This window comes from Anarhichas minor, unplaced genomic scaffold, assembly GCF_050575085.1.
Source record: "Anarhichas minor isolate MPS153535 unplaced genomic scaffold, ASM5057508v1 ptg000081l, whole genome shotgun sequence".
In the NCBI taxonomy this organism is placed as follows: Eukaryota; Metazoa; Chordata; class Actinopteri; order Perciformes; family Anarhichadidae; genus Anarhichas; species Anarhichas minor.
In genome coordinates, this window is record NW_027466527.1 from 767,501 (window position 1) to 784,791 (window position 17,291).

Genomic DNA, 17,291 nt, shown 5'->3' on the forward strand with positions numbered 1-17,291 from the left:
CTGATCACAGGATTTTGGCTCATGAATTTGTGAGTGTGGGGCTTCTCGTTAATTTATCACTTTAATCTCAAGGTATACCGTAGTTTTTTTTCTCGTAAATCACGATTTTTATCTCAGAAATTCAGATTTTTTTCTCAGAATTGGACCTGTTCTTCCTACATTGTTTTTAACCTACAATGGCACAAATACGGCATCGTAAAAATGTGCTTCAGAAGATATCATTTGTGTGTGTGTGTCTTGTTATCCTTTACACGTGTTGATTTATGAGCCTGGTTTGGTGCAGTGAAGTCATTCAAATAAAAATGAAAAAAACAAAAACAATAACATGCATCTGGTGCCAGAAAGCCAAAAGCACCGAAAGCTCTTCTTGATTACGATTGGATGGTTGCAGACATTTTCTACATCACATCACATCCTCTGTATGTGCATCTACTCTGTAGCCACCCACTCTGAGTCTGACTGCCTGCTTCCTCCTGGTCCAGATTGCATTTTATTTGTGCTCCGTCATCAGCGTTAACCCCCCCTCTCAGCATCCCAACAGACTGCCTCGTATATAAATAGACAATGAGTGGAAGAACACCTGTTTCATGTTGAAGCAGGTTCAACTGTATGATCTTTGCTGTATCATCAATAGAAATCAGAGGTTAAGATGCACTTTGAGGGGGAGGAGACGTCGATCAAACGCTCCTGTTGTTTGTTAAGAGAAGTAGAAGCTGAGAGCAACCAGGCACACAGACTCCTAACATCTCATGAGCCACAGCGCTTCATCCTCAGCTCATAACAAGCCGTCTGAAATCTCAATTAAACCCCCAAAACACACAACCAGCCAGATCCATTCATGTCACGGTGAATCATCATTAAAACTGATCAAATATCAATAACGTGAACATTTAAAACCAGCGCTTTATTGACGGATATTACCTGCACAGATGGATCTGACTGGTTCGTGTTTACAACTCATTATGAGTGGATGAATTTCTCCCCTGATTCTTATAAAACAAGCGTAAAAATGAATGAATGGAGGAGATTATTTGTGGTTTAATGCATGCGATGGCAGGCGGGGTGAGGAGGCGAGCATGTACCATGGGAGAGGAGACTACAGGGAGGACTCTCACAGAGGAGCTATGCTTTATGTTACTCTTTGGGCTAAACAGAGGGAAAAGACATTTCTTGATGACGGGAGGCCTTCCCTCAGGGACCTGCATCTGTAATACAGAGGCACATGACGGGTGGCACAAGAAAACATGATGCTCATGACAACAACAAGAAGACATGATAATACTTCTCCTCCACAGTCAGTGGTTTACTGCAGCAGATGAGTTTATAGAAACAGACGGATTTTAGACACCGAAAAGAATGAAAAGTTTCTTGGAAATAAGAAAAAACATAAAACTAATCAAGTAAAGAAATCTTGATAAGTCGACTAAATAAATTAGTCCGGGGGGGGGGGGGGGGGCAGCCCTACAGGGAACTGGAGTTATAGCGATCTATGATCTCTACAAACACACCAGACTCCATTCACTCAAACACTGATTCTACCTCTCAGGACACAGGAGCTGCTGCTCTCCTGCTGCCTCCATCTGTTGCTGAGGTTGTGTTGTTGAGACTTTAGTGTTTTAAAGAGTTAGTTCAGATTCACTAAAGTCTCAACAACACAACCTCAGTATTTTAGAATCAGTAGAATCAGTGTTTGAGTGAATGGAGTCTGGTGTCTTTGTAGAGATCATAGATAACAGCTTGAGTTCCCCTCAGAAAGGTCTGTCTGACAGCAAGGTGAAGAGGTGAAGACATTCTGAATATAGCTTCACTTCAACTGAGAGACATTCTGTTAGAGTCTAACATACGTCCACAGCAGAACATCACTTTGCTCCCGTGCTGGTTCTCCTGTCTGTTCTATGAACTCATCTACTGTAGTAGAACCCTGACTGTGGAGGAGAACCTCACACACACACACACACACACACACACACACACACACACACACTACAGAACATCACTACTGTCTCTTTAAACTTTTGCAAAGCAGAGGAGGAGATACGGTATGTAGACACACAGCTTCACAAACATCATGTGCATGAAATCGAGCATCCAGACGTAGCTTCCATCCTCAGAAGAACTGGACATACAAGTTACCATTTGAGATTTTTTCTTCTTCTTCTTCATTGCTCTGAAGAATCCCTGCTTCTCCTTCTCTTTGGACGGCTCAGGGTTCAGCACGACAGTATCTGGGCCAGTCCTGAAAAAGAACACAAAGGCTACTGAGCGTGATGTCCCAGCTAACAATCTACCATATGTCTCAACTCCCAATGAGACCCGGCGATTTCTGCTAAAGCCACTATGTCATGTGACCAGTGGGATATCTGCTCCACCATGAAATTGTTTCATAGAGCAATGTGCAGTGAAAGAAGCCGCGTTAACAACTAAATCAGAGGTACGGAGGCCCTGAGCAGCAAATAGGAAGAAAAACAAATATCTGGTGATCCATTTTTTAAGTCTGATCAAAATGTTTTCTCTTATGATTATGGCGTAAAAAAAGATGGAAAAAAAAGTTTTCCCTTAATTTTGTTTTTCCATCTGTGAAACGTGGCGACGTTGTTTTCTTGCTGTAATACTCATTTCGGCCACAAGAGGCTGAATTGCATCACTGTCCCATCTAACTATCTGTGTGTGTCCTTCGCATATCTCGAGAACCATCCATCAGATCTATTTAACACTTGGCGGGTGCTTTGCTGGGGACCCGAGGACGTGCGGTGTAAGTGCAATTTCAACATGCAACACATTCAACATTAGTAAACTTTGAATAAACAAGAGACAGCGATGTGTGCAGCAGTGGGGGCGGGGCTTAAGGGCTCTGCAGGCTGAGTCGTGTGTGATCATCTTTGATTTCGGCCGTCGCCATGTTGTTTTTCTCACAACCAGTGAACAGGAAGTGACCATATTTGGACTGAGGAAGAGTGACGTAGAGACACCGTATACGTCTCTGGTACCTGTCAATCACTGCGTAGCCCCGCCCTAAAGCATCCCCTGCTTTATGGTCTGTGTGACTCTAAATGGACCATAATGTACTAAATGAACATCATGCTGTATTGAAGAAGACTTGAAACTAGAGATTGAGACCATAAACTCATGTTTACAATGTTTACTGAGGTAATAAATCAAGAGAGAAGTAGAGTCATTTTCTCATAGACTTCTATACAACCAGAGGAGTCGCCCCCTGGTGGACACCAGAGAGAATGCAGCTTTAACACACTTCTGTATCGGCTTCACTTGGTAGAACCGGAGGTTGCGGCCTGATTTAACTTTGCTCTGATCTGTCGTTAGGGTAAACATGAATGCTTTTAGTCTTATTTAGTGGTGCACTACAGCCTCTTGTGGCCAAAATAAGTATGACAACAACAAAAAGTAACGTTTTCACCTGTTTTTAAGTCATAAACACAGGAGAGAAAAACATTTTAGATCAGACTGATCACCAGAATCTTTTTTTTCTCACTTCCCTCTCAGGGCCTCCGCACAGAGCAGATACTCGTTTGCTCTGTTGTGGTTAGAAGAGATAAATAATTACCAGGGGTCGAATGTCGGCTGACGTTTGGAGTGGTTGGTCAAACTGCTGCCGTCACCCGACAGACCGGAGCTCCGGCTCTGACCTCTGCTGTCGTGGAAGGAGTTGTCTGGCCGGGGAGAAGGAACTGTTCACCAAACACAACAGAGACGTTCATTCACCTCTCTGATGCACAACAAACACATTCTGGCTCCTGGGTTTTCCACAGTCTATACCAACTATTTCAAAGCAAACTGTGGCAGATAATACACTTTATATTATCATATTATTACTGATATATTCAAAATTAAACTTGATTAACATTTTCTTTTAAATATTGACATGAAAGAGGGAGAGAATAGGAAAGAAAGTTTTTGAACTTGGGTTCATTCAGGAGCGTTGCATGAATGTTTGGACGAAAGCATTCACGTTAGTTACTGTCACAGTACAGCACGTGTGCACTTCAGTTACCAAACAACGAGAATTCAATGAGAAGAATAAAAACCTCTTACTTCTTCTCTAAGAATATGACATATATACTGTATATATATATATATATATATATATATATATATATATATATATATATATATATATATAATATAATATAATATAATATAATTATAATATGTCTAATAAAATTTTGAAGATTTTGAAGACAGACTAACAATTTGTGCAGCTCTCATAGTGTCCAGTCGGTATCTCTTCCTCCTCTTTGATCACCATTAACTCAGCCGTTGCACAAATGATTTCACTTTCAACAGAATGCTGTGGATCCCTTTAAATTGGGAAAGTGGAAGACCTTCCAGCAACAGAGAAGGGAATACTCAACACTCACAGATCAAAAGGTATTTTTCCAGATATCCTGGATTTTATGTCTTTTTCTAAAGCATCCTTAGATGAACAATTTTAAGGACAACCTCAACCAAACTGTCTTTTATGCAACCGGCCACTGAAACCCTAAATGTGAACGTGTGGATCTCCACAGCGTTGATAGATTCATATCGCTGTGACTAAACCCACCTCTGTAGAAGCTGCCCACCCTCCTCGGCATGGACTCGCTGTAGATGTTGCGGTTCTCTTTGGAGGAGCCCCCGTCTTCTGTTTGCTGCTCATGATATAAGCCGACCTTGAGTCACAACAGAAGAAGACCAATTAAAACCCAAAACAAGCTTTGCATGCCTCTCCTGCCTCGAGCTGATGATGATGTTTTCTATTTACCTGACAGAAAATTAAAAAAAGAGGAGGCGTAATGATTTACAACTGGTCGTTATTGCAAGAAATCTACAGATTATTTTCTCAGAATCAAACTGAAATGTGCTTCGGATGACAAGCTTGACTGTGCAGTCATTAAGTAGTCACATTAAAAAAAGGGGGAAGCAAAGCACACAGAGAAAATGAAGAGGCATCTGATACACAGAGAAAGAGAGAGAGAGAGACAGAGAGAGGCAGAGAGACAGAGAGAGAGCAAGAGAGAGAGAGAGAGAGCAAGAGAGAGAGAGAGACAGAGAGAGAGAGAGAGAGACACACAGTGAGAGAGAGAGCAAGAGAGAGAGCAATGGAGACAGAGAGACACAGAGAGAGAGCAAGAGAGAGAGACAGAGAGACAGAGAGAGAGAGAGAGAGAGAGAGAGCAGTTCATGACAGCAGTATCCACCCACATCCGCGCTCTCTGGGAGGACTGGATGTGGGCGGGTATTGGTGGGTGCAGGCAGAATGTCGGACCTCGCTTTTTTGCCGCTGTGTGTGAAAAGACGCTGTGTTGTCCCTGGTGGAGTCTCTTATTGGGGGTCTGCTGTGGGGGACCTCGGCGGGGGGGGCCTGCTCGCTCTGTTAATGGAGACACGGTGAAGCATGAAGCACTGCAGCACAAATACACGCACAAACACACACTATATATACACTATATGTGTATATACAGTATATATAAATATACAGGTAACATGATTCACTGTATATCCTAACAAGGAAGCCACACTCTTTAACACCTGCCGGTCTGTTAATCTCTGCCGCTCCTACAAAACCTGTGAAATCTGGCTGAAAAAACCCTAAACATGATATTTTCAGACGCCACCAGAATAAAAATCCTGGCTGCACCGTCGTAGAGACCGGAGGCGGAGTTATCCAACACGGCCTGGTGTGGGCTTTGATATGATTAGCATCATGTGGGCTAAAAGGCTTCCCTTCAGGTGGGAAGAGGTTTTTTCATGTGGGCTGAGGACTGACCCTGCTCATGTCTTCCTCTCTGGAGGAGCTCCCTGAGTGGCGAGGCAGCGTGCGGTGCTGCAGCTGCGGGGACAGGAGCTGGAGGCTGCTGGCTCTGGTGGGCATGCCCTGCCCCACCACCAGACCCTCCTCCGCCGCATGCGTCCTCTGGTGGTCCCTTCGGACGTACATTGAGTGGCGGTGCGGCCGCTGCTGGGACGAGAAGGGGCTGGTGTACCCCTGGCCGTAAGACAGAGGGTCGTGCGGCGCGGAGAGGGAGTGGGCGTGGCTCCTTTCCACGCCGCCTTCCCCTGGGTCCAGGGCGTCGGGCGACTTGGCCTCCTCTGAGGACTTGTGGCGGGCGGAGGAGCGCCTGTAGGACGAGTCCAGGGTGTTGCTCTCTCTCTCTGAGCGCGTGCTTCCTCTGCCGGCCGTGCCGGGTCCCAGTCGGTCCACTCGGCGGGCCGCCGGGCTGCTCGGCGCCGTGAGGTCCAGGCAGCTCGAGGGGAAATAGCGAGACGTGGGCTCGTCGGCGTAAAGATGCACGTCATTCAAGTTCCCCACCGACTTGGCGTCGCTAAGCGTGCCGTAGCTCTTGGACAAGTTAAGGTAGGCGAACTTGGAGGAGGGCGTGGAGCCGTGGGACTCCATGTAGCTGTGTCGACCGTGTTTCTCCCCCGATTGGAGCGTGTTGGTCTTCCCCTCCACGAAAGAATGGCGGTTCTGCTGCGAACGGAAGTTGGATTTAAGGTACTTGGCTCCGGGGCCGTCGGACACCTTGGACCCCAGGTCGCCCTTGCCCTTGGCTTCGCCGGGGCTGAGCAGGTGAGGCAGGTTGCTGCTGGCCAGGTCCACGTTGCACGAGGTGGCGTGGTTGAAGATCTGCGGCTGGTAGTTCTTGGGGTGCAGGGTGGGACTGAGGTTGATCGCCGTGGGCATGTTGCCGTTGAGGAAGCCGTCGTTGCTGGGGTGGAGGTCCTCATGCCGGGGCAAGCTGGAGCACTCTCTGCTGCTGGAGCGGTGGCTCCCGGAGCTCTTTCCCCCATGGCTCCTGGGCAAGAGCAGGCAGAAAGGACCTCAATATACATGTACTGAACATGAAACTTTATGATTTATGCAATCAACAGGACGTCATTGTCATCATAGTCAAATTCCGTTTCTAGATATTAATGGCACCTTATCAGATCCAGGAGTATTCACGTGTGGTGTTCCACAGGGATCCATCTTAGGACCACTACTCTAATATATGTCAATGATAATAAAGTGTATATCTCAAGAGGTCAGCGTAGCTGCAGTAGCATCAGTTATATCTGAACTAATGCGTTTCTTCATTGAAAGAAGAACAAATAACAAAACTGAAGGCTTTTCTTGACGGAAAATATGTTTTTACTCAATTTTTGAAAGTACCAACAGTTTCCAATGACGGCTTCTAAGATGGTTTTAAATAACAAACCATATTGCGGGTGAGTTTACTGGCATGGGCCAAAGGAAGAACCCACACAATTTTGGGGCGGATGTGAATCACAGGGCGGATTCAGGCAATATCTTTCACGTCGGTAAACAAAGCGAGACTGGGTGTTTGGCCTTGGTGGAGGTCTGTACACTCTGAGTGCTTTTGCAGTTAATCTTCTCATTAATTAAGTCTAATATCAGTTGTACTGATAATATTAGTAATAACCTGCCCCGGGACTACAGACGAAAACTGTATCTCTAGCTAACTCAGGCACATTTACGTTGAGGTGGAAACTGAAATGTTGATTAATGTGCACTGTCCCTGGTAAATAAATAAAATAGTTTATAGGTTGTTTTATGACAGAATAAAAACAAACCAAACAGAAAATGTCTGAGTCCTCCAACAAAGGGCAAGACATTCTGCACAAATGTCATGACTGCTGCAGATAATAACCCTCGAGGGGGTCGGTGACTGCAAGCAATCGTTCACATTTGCATAAGAAAAAAAAAGAAATCGCATTAACTTCTGCATCTGCACAACCGGGAGAGACGCATCACAAACCAGCCGCCGGAGCTCCGTGCTGACCTGCTGGGGGTGGTGTTGTCTCCGTGGTGAGGTTTCCTTTTGGAGGAGCGAACAGGTGTCGGCGTGGGCGGGCCGGGCCGCTCCACGGGCCGCAGGGTCTGGAAGGCGTGGTGGTTCAGGCTCTGCTCGGTGAGGAAGCGCTCCGTCGGGTTCAGCAGCAGCAGGCTCTAACGGACGAAACAACACACAACAAAGAGAGGGAGACCGTGAGTCCTGCCGACACCCCGGACCTCACCAACACTGTGGAACAGTAACGCTGCTATGAGTCATCGCCATTATCATAAAAGTCACGCTGCTGCTGCTTTTAATTGTGTCACCAAACGATGATGTGAAACACGATTTGTGACTTTTTTTTCCCCTCACACAAATAAAACATGTTTAATAACCTCCGTAGAATAATGAAAGCTGTTGGTTGTTGTGTTGCCTAAACCTAACTGTTGGTTTTGTTGTCTAAACCTAACTGTTGGTTTTTTGCCTAAACCTAACTGTTGGTGTTGTTGTCTAAACCTAACTGTTGGTGTTGTTGCCTAAACCTAACTGTTGGTTTTGTTGCCTAAACCTAACTGTTGGTGTTGTTGTCTAAACCTAACTGTTGGTGTTGTTGTCTAAACCTAACTGTTGGTGTTGTTGTCTAAACCTAACTGTTGGTTTTGTTGTCTAAACCTAACTGTTGGTGTTGTTGTCTAAACCTAACTGTTGGTTTTGTTGTCTAAACCTAACTGTTGGTTTTGTTGCCTAAACCTAACTGTTGGTTTTGTTGCCTAAACCTAACTGTTGGTGTTGTTGTCTAAACCTAACTGTTGGTGTTGTTGTCTAAACCTAACTGTTGGTGTTGTTGTCTAAACCTAACTGTTGGTTTAGTTGTCTAAACCTAACTGTTGGTTTTGTTGTCTAAACCTAACTGTTGGTTTAGTTGTCTAAACCTAACTGTTGGTTTTGTTGTCTAAACCTAACTATTGGTGTTGTTGTCTAAACCTAACTGTTGGTTTTGTTGTCTAAACCTAACTGTTGGTTTTGTTGTCTAAACCTAACTCTTGGTGTTGTTGTCTAAACCTAACTGTTGGTGTTGTTGTCTAAACCTAACTGTTGGTTTTGTTGTCTAAACCTAACTCTTGGTTTTGTTGTCTAAACCTAACTGTTGGTGTTGTTGTCTAAACCTAACTGTTGGTTTTGTTGTCTAAACCTAACTCTTGGTTTTGTTGTCTAAACCTAACTGTTGGTGTTGTTGTCTAAACCTAACTCTTGGTTTTGTTGTCTAAACCTAACTGTTGGTGTTGTTTAAACCTAACTCTTGGTTTTGTTGTCTAAACCTAACTCTTGGTTTTGTTGTCTAAACCTAACTCTTGGTTTTGTTGTCTAAACCTAGCTGTTGGTGTTGTTGTCTAAACCTAACTGTTGGTGTTGTTGTCTAAACCTAACTGTTGGTTTTGTTGTCTAAACCTAACTGTTGGTGTTGTTTAAACCTAACTCTTGGTTTTGTTGTCTAAACCTAACTCTTGGTGTTGTTGTCTAAACCTAACTGTTGGTGTTGTTTAAACCTAACTCTTGGTTTTGTTGTCTAAACCTAACTCTTGGTTTTGTTGTCTAAACCTAACTGTTGGTTTTGTTGTCTAAACCTAACTCTTGGTGTTGTGGTCTAAACCTAACTCTTGGTTTTGTTGTCTAAACCTAACTGTTGGTTTTGTTGTCTAAACCTAACTGTTGGTGTTGTTGTCTAAACCTAACTGTTGGTTTTGTTGTCTAAACCTAACTGTTGGTTTTGTTGTCTAAACCTAACTCTTGGTTTTGTTGTCTAAACCTAACTGTTGGTTTTGTTGTCTAAACCTAACTGTTGGTGTTGTTGTCTAAACCTAACTCTTGGTTTTGTTGTCTAAACCTAACTGTTGGTGTTGTCTAAACCTAACTCTTGGTGTTGTTGTCTAAACCTAACTCTTGGTTTTGTTGTCTAAACCTAACTGTTGGTGTTGTCTAAACCTAACTCTTGGTGTTGTTGTCTAAACCTAACTCTTGGTTTTGTTGTCTAAACCTAACTCTTGGTTTTGTTGTCTAAACCTAACTCTTGGTTTTGTTGTCTAAACCTAACTCTTGGTTTTGTTGTCTAAACCTAACTGTTGGTGTTGTTGTCTAAACCTAACTGTTGGTGTTGTTGTCTAAACCTAACTCTTGGTTTTGTTGTCTAAACCTAACTGTTGGTGTTGTTTAAACCTAACTCTTGGTTTTGTTGTCTAAACCTAACTCTTGGTTTTGTTGTCTAAACCTAACTCTTGGTTTTGTTGTCTAAACCTAGCTGTTGGTGTTGTTGTCTAAACCTAACTGTTGGTGTTGTTGTCTAAACCTAACTGTTGGTTTTGTTGTCTAAACCTAACTGTTGGTGTTGTTTAAACCTAACTCTTGGTTTTGTTGTCTAAACCTAACTCTTGGTGTTGTTGTCTAAACCTAACTGTTGGTGTTGTTTAAACCTAACTCTTGGTTTTGTTGTCTAAACCTAACTCTTGGTTTTGTTGTCTAAACCTAACTGTTGGTTTTGTTGTCTAAACCTAACTCTTGGTGTTGTGGTCTAAACCTAACTCTTGGTTTTGTTGTCTAAACCTAACTGTTGGTTTTGTTGTCTAAACCTAACTGTTGGTGTTGTTGTCTAAACCTAACTGTTGGTTTTGTTGTCTAAACCTAACTGTTGGTTTTGTTGTCTAAACCTAACTGTTGGTTTTGTTGTCTAAACCTAACTGTTGGTGTTGTTGTCTAAACCTAACTCTTGGTTTTGTTGTCTAAACCTAACTGTTGGTGTTGTCTAAACCTAACTCTTGGTGTTGTTGTCTAAACCTAACTCTTGGTTTTGTTGTCTAAACCTAACTCTTGGTTTTGTTGTCTAAACCTAACTGTTGGTGTTGTTGTCTAAACCTAACTGTTGGTTTTGTTGTCTAAACCTAACTGTTGGTTTTGTTGTCTAAACCTAACTGTTGGTGTTGTTGTCTAAACCTAACTCTTGGTTTTGTTGTCTAAACCTAACTCTTGGTTTTGTTGTCTAAACCTAACTCTTGGTTTTGTTGTCTAAACCTAACTCTTGGTTTTGTTGTCTAAACCTAACTGTTGGTGTTGTTGTCTAAACCTAACTCTTGGTTTTGTTGTCTAAACCTAACTCTTGGTTTTGTTGTCTAAACCTAACTCTTGGTTTTGTTGTCTAAACCTAACTCTTGGTTTTGTTGTCTAAACCTAACTGTTGGTGTTGTTGTCTAAACCTAACTGTTGGTTTTGTTGTCTAAACCTAACTGTTGGTTTTGTTGTCTAAACCTAACTGTTGGTGTTGTTGTCTAAACCTAACTGTTGGTGTTGTTGTCTAAACCTAACTGTTGGTGTTGTTGTCTAAACCTAACTGTTGGTTTTGTTGTCTAAACCTAACTCTTGGTTTTGTTGTCTAAACCTAACTGTTGGTTGTTTTGTTGAATCCTGCATTAATGCACTGAAAATAAAAGACAGCTTGTGAACTCTTGAGTTCGTTTAAACTCATATTTATAGTGGCAGCTACTTTTCTCTGTTTCTCAGGACAACAACAGGAACTAAAACAGCTTTGCATTAGCAATCAGAAAACATATATTCTTTCAAATCAATATGTAAGCTCAACTGAAGAAGGCCCTGATGAGAAGCGAGAGAGAGAGAGAAGCCTGTCCTCGCTGCAGTCAGCCCTGAGATGACATTATGTTTGCGGTGAGTCATTCTATCTGCTGGGGAAAAAAAGCGCAAGTGCACAAGCACAGCCCACATTCTTGACACGGAGCTCCTGTTTACAGTGCAGGCGCAGCAATAACAGCATCAGCCGGATGCCGAAGCAGTCACGACGTAATAATATTAATAAAAAAACACTGTAATAATGATGCAAAATATCAGATATCTAGATGTTTAAGATTTAAGATAAGAGGCAGAAATAAAAATCTCTGCAGATTCCCGACCTTCAGCAGGTCCAGCAGAGCTCCGCCGATGATCCCCAGGTATCTCCGCTCCAACGTTTGGGGGTGATTCACAGCAGGGAACTAAAACAAGAAACAGTGGATCATAGTTCAGCAAAAAAATAAATGAAAAAAACTGTGGCAACAACAGCAAATGTCCAAGTGATAAATGACCGAATAATGCAATAATGCTTTGTGAAAAGACCAGCAATATCAGCCAACTGCGCTTCGTGTGTAGAGGAGAGGAGTAATTAACTAGTCTTCATTGAAAGGGAACTTAAATATTACTTAATGGGTTAGTTATTGATCGTCACAAGAGAAAGAGGGAGCCTCAACAATTGTCATCAATAATCAGCAAGTTGAAAAAGGTTTCTTTGTACAAAAATATCTGGTTTTATTTCACATTTATTACCTGTTTTATTTGTTGTTGTTGTGTTCTGGTGTGCTGCTCGGCCACACTGATAATATGTCTTGTGTGACTTTGCATGTTAGCATCACTACTGTTGTGGTCTGTGTTATTGTGTCTTTGTCTTCTTGAACGTCACCCTGTAGACGCTGCTTCTCCTCCATCTGAACCACCAATCACTGACTCACACAATTTCACTGACCGTTGCAGTTTTGTAGTTACGACTAGCTATAACCAAGACCGGGACCGGAGTGTATCGAGACCAAAGACCAGACCATAATCACTCCTCACATTGATCCGAAAGATCCACATTCCCATTAAAAAACACCTAGAGAAACAGATGAAGGTTCCTCTTCATTCACCTCTTTTAGTGCCATATATACTGTACATGGGGCCTGTTCACATGTTGCAAAACGTGCATTCTCTCTACTGGCCAGCAGGGGGCGACTCCTCTGGTTGCAAAAAGAAGTCAGATTGTATAGAAGTTTATGAAGTTGAACTTTAACTAAGTTGAAGGAAACTCTTAAATGTATTCTTAAAGAGCACCTCCAGACATTAACAAATACAAAATTCGTAAAATCCAATAGTAATGTTTATCCCCACTAGTGTCCCAACTTTAAAAAATGCAGCATTATCAAACAGAGGGCCTCATTAGTGGGTATTCACCGTCAGGTATTCACAGAGGGGCAGTTTAAAAAACTAATCTATCCTGAGGCGTGGGCAGGGAGGCGAAGGGGAAGTACGACCCAGGTCTGTTTGTACCACCTTATCACAGCCCCCCCCCACCCCCACCCCACCGCCACCACCTCACAGAGCATACAGGATGCATGATACAGCATGAGTCAGTGTGATCCAATCAGTCACGGCAAAGCAAAACTCAGCCAGGAGAAGAAGAAAAAAAAACAAGCAAGAGACAGAAAATGAATGAGGGAAGAAGAAAGAGATGGAAGGTGGTGAGGGTCAGTAGTGAGAGGTTTTGTGGGTAAATAGAGGCGTTTACCCGCAGCCCGTGGAAGCGAGGGTTGTTGTAGAAGAGCTTCATCTGCTCCGGCGGCAGGGGTCCCAACACCTTCTGGATGGTGAAGAGCTGGTCGATCTCGCTCTCTCCCGGGAACAGAGGCTGCCCGTCGCTCAGCTCCCCTAAGATGCAGCCCACCGACCACATGTCCACGGCCTTCCCATAAGGAGCCCTGGGACCACACATTTCAAATGGTGGTGAAGGTCGGGCATGAGAAAAAGGATGTGAGATTAGCTCCGAGGCAAATGTCCAGATATTTTCCCCTATGTTTTAAAATAAAATTTTGTCCTTGCCACTTTTCTTTTTACAAAATAAATAAATAAAAACGACTCCGGGCCAGTACGTGGCGATAAAGGCTACGTCAACGATACTTCAAATACCAGAGAGGAAGATTCTGAGCACGCTCAGTGAGCTGATTCTTCTTAGCCGGTGTCAACAAATAGCAAACAATAGTAAATAAATAGCTAATTATTTCTATATTATACAAGTTTGATATTTGGTGCAATGACGAAAACTATATTTGATTCACATGTGGACGGACGACGAAGTGGAGTTTCTGCTTAGAGTCATTTTACAACATAAGGAGATGAAGACAAAAGAAAACATTGATTGGGAGTTTTGTTATACGAAATATTCAGACGTCTCAGTGACCTGTTAGAAACAATATCCTGCTGAGGAATAGGCAGGATATTGTTTTTTATTTTATTTTACACCTTAGAACCAGATGGCAACCTCCGGTTCTGCCGAGTGAAGTCAATGCGGAAGTGTCATAAAACTTGCAACTTGCATTCTCTCTACTGTCCACCAGGGGGCGACTCCTCTGGTTGTATAGAAGTCTATGAGAAAATGACTCTACTTCTCTCTTGATTTATTACCTCAGTAAACATTGTAAACATGAGTTTATGGTCTCAATCTCTAGTTTCAAGTCTTCTTCAATACAGCATGATGTTCATTTAGTACATTATGGTCCATTTAGAGTCAAACAGACCATAAAGCAGGGGATGCTTTAGGGCGGGGCTACACAGTGATTGACAGGTCTCTACCAGAGACGTATACGGCGTGTCTACGTCACTCCTCCTCAGTCCAGATATGGTCACTTCTGTTCATCGGTTGGAAAATATTATTTTTTTATTTTTATAACTATATGGCCTAAAACCACAGCGGACGTACCCGAGCAGGAGCTCTGGAGAGCGGTACCATCTCGTGGCCACGTACTCGGTGTAATTGGCATCCGTCCCCTCGGAGAGATTACGTGCAAAGCCTGGCAAGAGAAGACAGAGGAAGGCAATATAGTATAATGAGGAGCTTTATGATATGCTCTACATAATGAGACACCTACAAAAAAAAATGACTGCAGCTCTCTGGACGCTCATTATGATTCAGAGGTTTAAGTTATAAAGCAGCTGAGTTAGAGGAAAGCTGCAGGAATACAGGAGAGATGATGAGCCCTCTTGTGACACATTGCACTGGCAAAAGTAGTCACATTAAACTATACTTTTTACCATTTTCTATCAGATTGAGTCATTTTCTCATGTTTGTATTATAGAGATAATACATGTTATTCTCCTGGTGTCCACTAGAGGCATCACTGCTGTATTATAGAGATAATACATGTTTGATGTTTTAAAGAGTTAATTCAGATTCACCAAAAGAACCTCGTACAAACACACGTCTAAACGTCACTACTGTCACTTTAATAAAAGTAAAGAGTCTAAAATAAACTGATCCAAATCGTTTCGTCCTAAACCAAAAAATAAATCGTGCAGTGAGACGTGAACCTCCTTCAGCAGTAACTGTTTGGCCTATATGTCTGTTCTCTCCTCTCTTTGGCCGACACAGAGAGCACACAGCAGGTCTCCAGTCTCTCACTCCAGATTGCCTACATCATGTTGCCCCCCCCCCCCCCTCCGTTAATGTTGTGGTGCTACCAGATTGAACCGACGTGCGATCAGCCTCTTGTTTTCCCAACAAGAATGAGATGAGGGAAAAAACACACAAAGCTTTAGATAACCGGATGAAGCACCGAGCTTCCAGCCAAATATAGGCTGTGTTGAAAATACTCCTTTTTGCATCTTTGCCTTTTCCTTTTTATGATGGAGGCGCTCACCGAAGTCACAGAGCTTGAGGACGTCGTCGGAGCTGATGAGAAGGTTTTCTGGCTTTATGTCTAAGAAGGAAGAACAGATGGGGGGGGAGCGGGGGGGCAAACACACTTAAGATGGCATCATCGTTACATCATCACTCCACATGTTCATCTTTATCTCATCGAGAAAAGAAAAAAAAGATTAAAATTCTTACATTGCCGTAAAAAAATTCTGTGAAAATTCACAGATTGTAAAGACAAACCATAATTCATGCATCAGATGGTGGATAACGGTGTCATGTGTGTGTAGCTGGGTGGACCGCGGGCCATTTGGACGCCTGCTCTGTTGCATTCAGGGAGCCAAATAAACTCACACGGGCCATCTGGGCTTCCTGCTACCGAGTCGCCGAAAAGCTCGTCATCTCGTGAAGAACAGGGTGACATTTTAAAACATTTATTTTACTACTTTGTCTGTTTGCGGTTGTAGATTTCTCCTAAAGTCACCAAAAATGACCATTAGATAATGCCTCATTGCATATTTAAACATAACATTTCAGAGAACTAACAAAAATACTCGCTTAATGTGAGTGATGAAGTGGTGAAGTTTCATGGTGATATCTATGAGTTCATGTTTTTACTCTATTCACCTGTAGAGTCTTCACTCTCACAGTCAACATTTATAACGTTTCACACTGAACATGTGCAGCTTTGGTTCTTTCTCTTTGTTAAAACAGAAGAACAATTGAATTGAATAAATATCTGAGCACAGATGGTGAAGTGGTAAATACCGCCCTCTGTGCACGAGCCTGAACGTCTCTTCTCTCTCAAGTGTTTTTATGATGTGTCCTAGTAAAGTAAAAACTAAAAAATGTAATAATTGAGATTTTACCTCGATGAACGATGTCGTGTTTATGGCACCAGTGAATGGCTCTGATTAACTGGTAGATGTAGCTGCGCGCTTTGTCAGTCGGCACCCCGTTGGGTAACTCCTCGAGCAGCTCCAGCATGTTCTGAAAGAGAAACACAAACGACAAAGAGAACGGCCACGTTAGGCGACGGTGACCTCTGAACCCAGAGCAGTTTTCTGGGTGTTTTTCTGCTCCCATCACATTTTACTCACAGTTTGTTATTACAATATTAAAGTCCTGCTCCTGTCCTCTCTCCTCCTCTCTCCTCTCCTCTCTCCTCCTCTCTCCTCTCCTCTCCTCTCCTCTCTCCTTCTCTCCTCTCCTCTCTCCTCCTCTCTCCTCCTCTCTCCTCTCCTCTCCTCTCTCCTTCTCTCCTCTCTCCTCTCCTCTCCTCTCCTCTCTCCTCTCCTCTCCTCTCCTCTCCTCTCCTCTCCTCTCCTCTCCTCTCTCCTCCTCTCCACTTCCTGCAGTTCAGTCAAAGTTTCTCTGATTTGTCGTCACATGACTGTTGGTCTCAGGAGAATTAATCATGTCTTCATAGTTGCATTGATGAGCTCAGAATTTAATGTTTTTTACAGAATCTGTTTAAAGCAAACGGTTTATTTGTGGCGATATTTTTATTATAACGGTGTTGTTTTGGCGTGTTTTGGGGTTCAGAGGGTTGAAAGAAGACGAGGCTCACCTTCTCCACATACTCAAAGACGAGATACAGCTTCCCTCGTCGTCTGAACGCCTCTTTCAGCTCGACGATGTTCTCCTGTTTGAGGGTGCGGAGCATCTTGAGCTCCCGCAGCGTCGTTTCTTTGACCTCCTCATTTTCTGATTGGACGTGACACAGAAGGCGGAGTCAGGATCATCGTGTGGTGATGAAGACGAGATGAAGATGATGAATTTCTTTGTCGTCCACTTACCTTCGCTGTCCTTGAATTTCTTTATGGCCACGATTTCATTGGTGTCCTGCAAAATAAATTTGAGAAAATCTATTAATGCTGGATCCCGACCAACTACCAGGATCCTTTGGACCCAGAGCATAGTCTGACAGGCAGAGGACCAACTACCAGGATCCTTTGAACCCAGAGCATAGTCTGACAGGCAGAGGACCAATTACCAGGATCCTTTGGTCCCAGAGCATAGTCTGATAGGCAGAGGACCAA

General features: G+C 43.2%; 1 protein-coding gene across 1 annotated transcript in view; it reads right to left on the reverse strand.

Moving 5' to 3' along the window:
* The window catches only part of LOC142938259 (cyclin-dependent kinase-like 5), a 37,688-nt gene that overhangs the window by 1,880 nt on the left and 18,517 nt on the right, over window positions 1–17,291 (reverse strand). The window contains exons 3-15 of the mRNA XM_076081528.1: window positions 17,049–17,094; window positions 16,820–16,956; window positions 16,119–16,239; window positions 15,254–15,313; window positions 14,317–14,407; window positions 13,129–13,318; window positions 11,726–11,806; window positions 7,782–7,948; window positions 5,823–6,794; window positions 5,264–5,366; window positions 4,562–4,667; window positions 3,563–3,686; window positions 2,134–2,236 (exon numbers count right to left, since the gene is read on the reverse strand). Coding sequence (XP_075937643.1) covers window positions 2,134–2,236; window positions 3,563–3,686; window positions 4,562–4,667; window positions 5,264–5,366; window positions 5,823–6,794; window positions 7,782–7,948; window positions 11,726–11,806; window positions 13,129–13,318; window positions 14,317–14,407; window positions 15,254–15,313; window positions 16,119–16,239; window positions 16,820–16,956; window positions 17,049–17,094 — 2,301 coding nt within the window. The remainder of the gene's footprint in view (window positions 1–2,133; window positions 2,237–3,562; window positions 3,687–4,561; window positions 4,668–5,263; window positions 5,367–5,822; window positions 6,795–7,781; window positions 7,949–11,725; window positions 11,807–13,128; window positions 13,319–14,316; window positions 14,408–15,253; window positions 15,314–16,118; window positions 16,240–16,819; window positions 16,957–17,048; window positions 17,095–17,291) is intronic.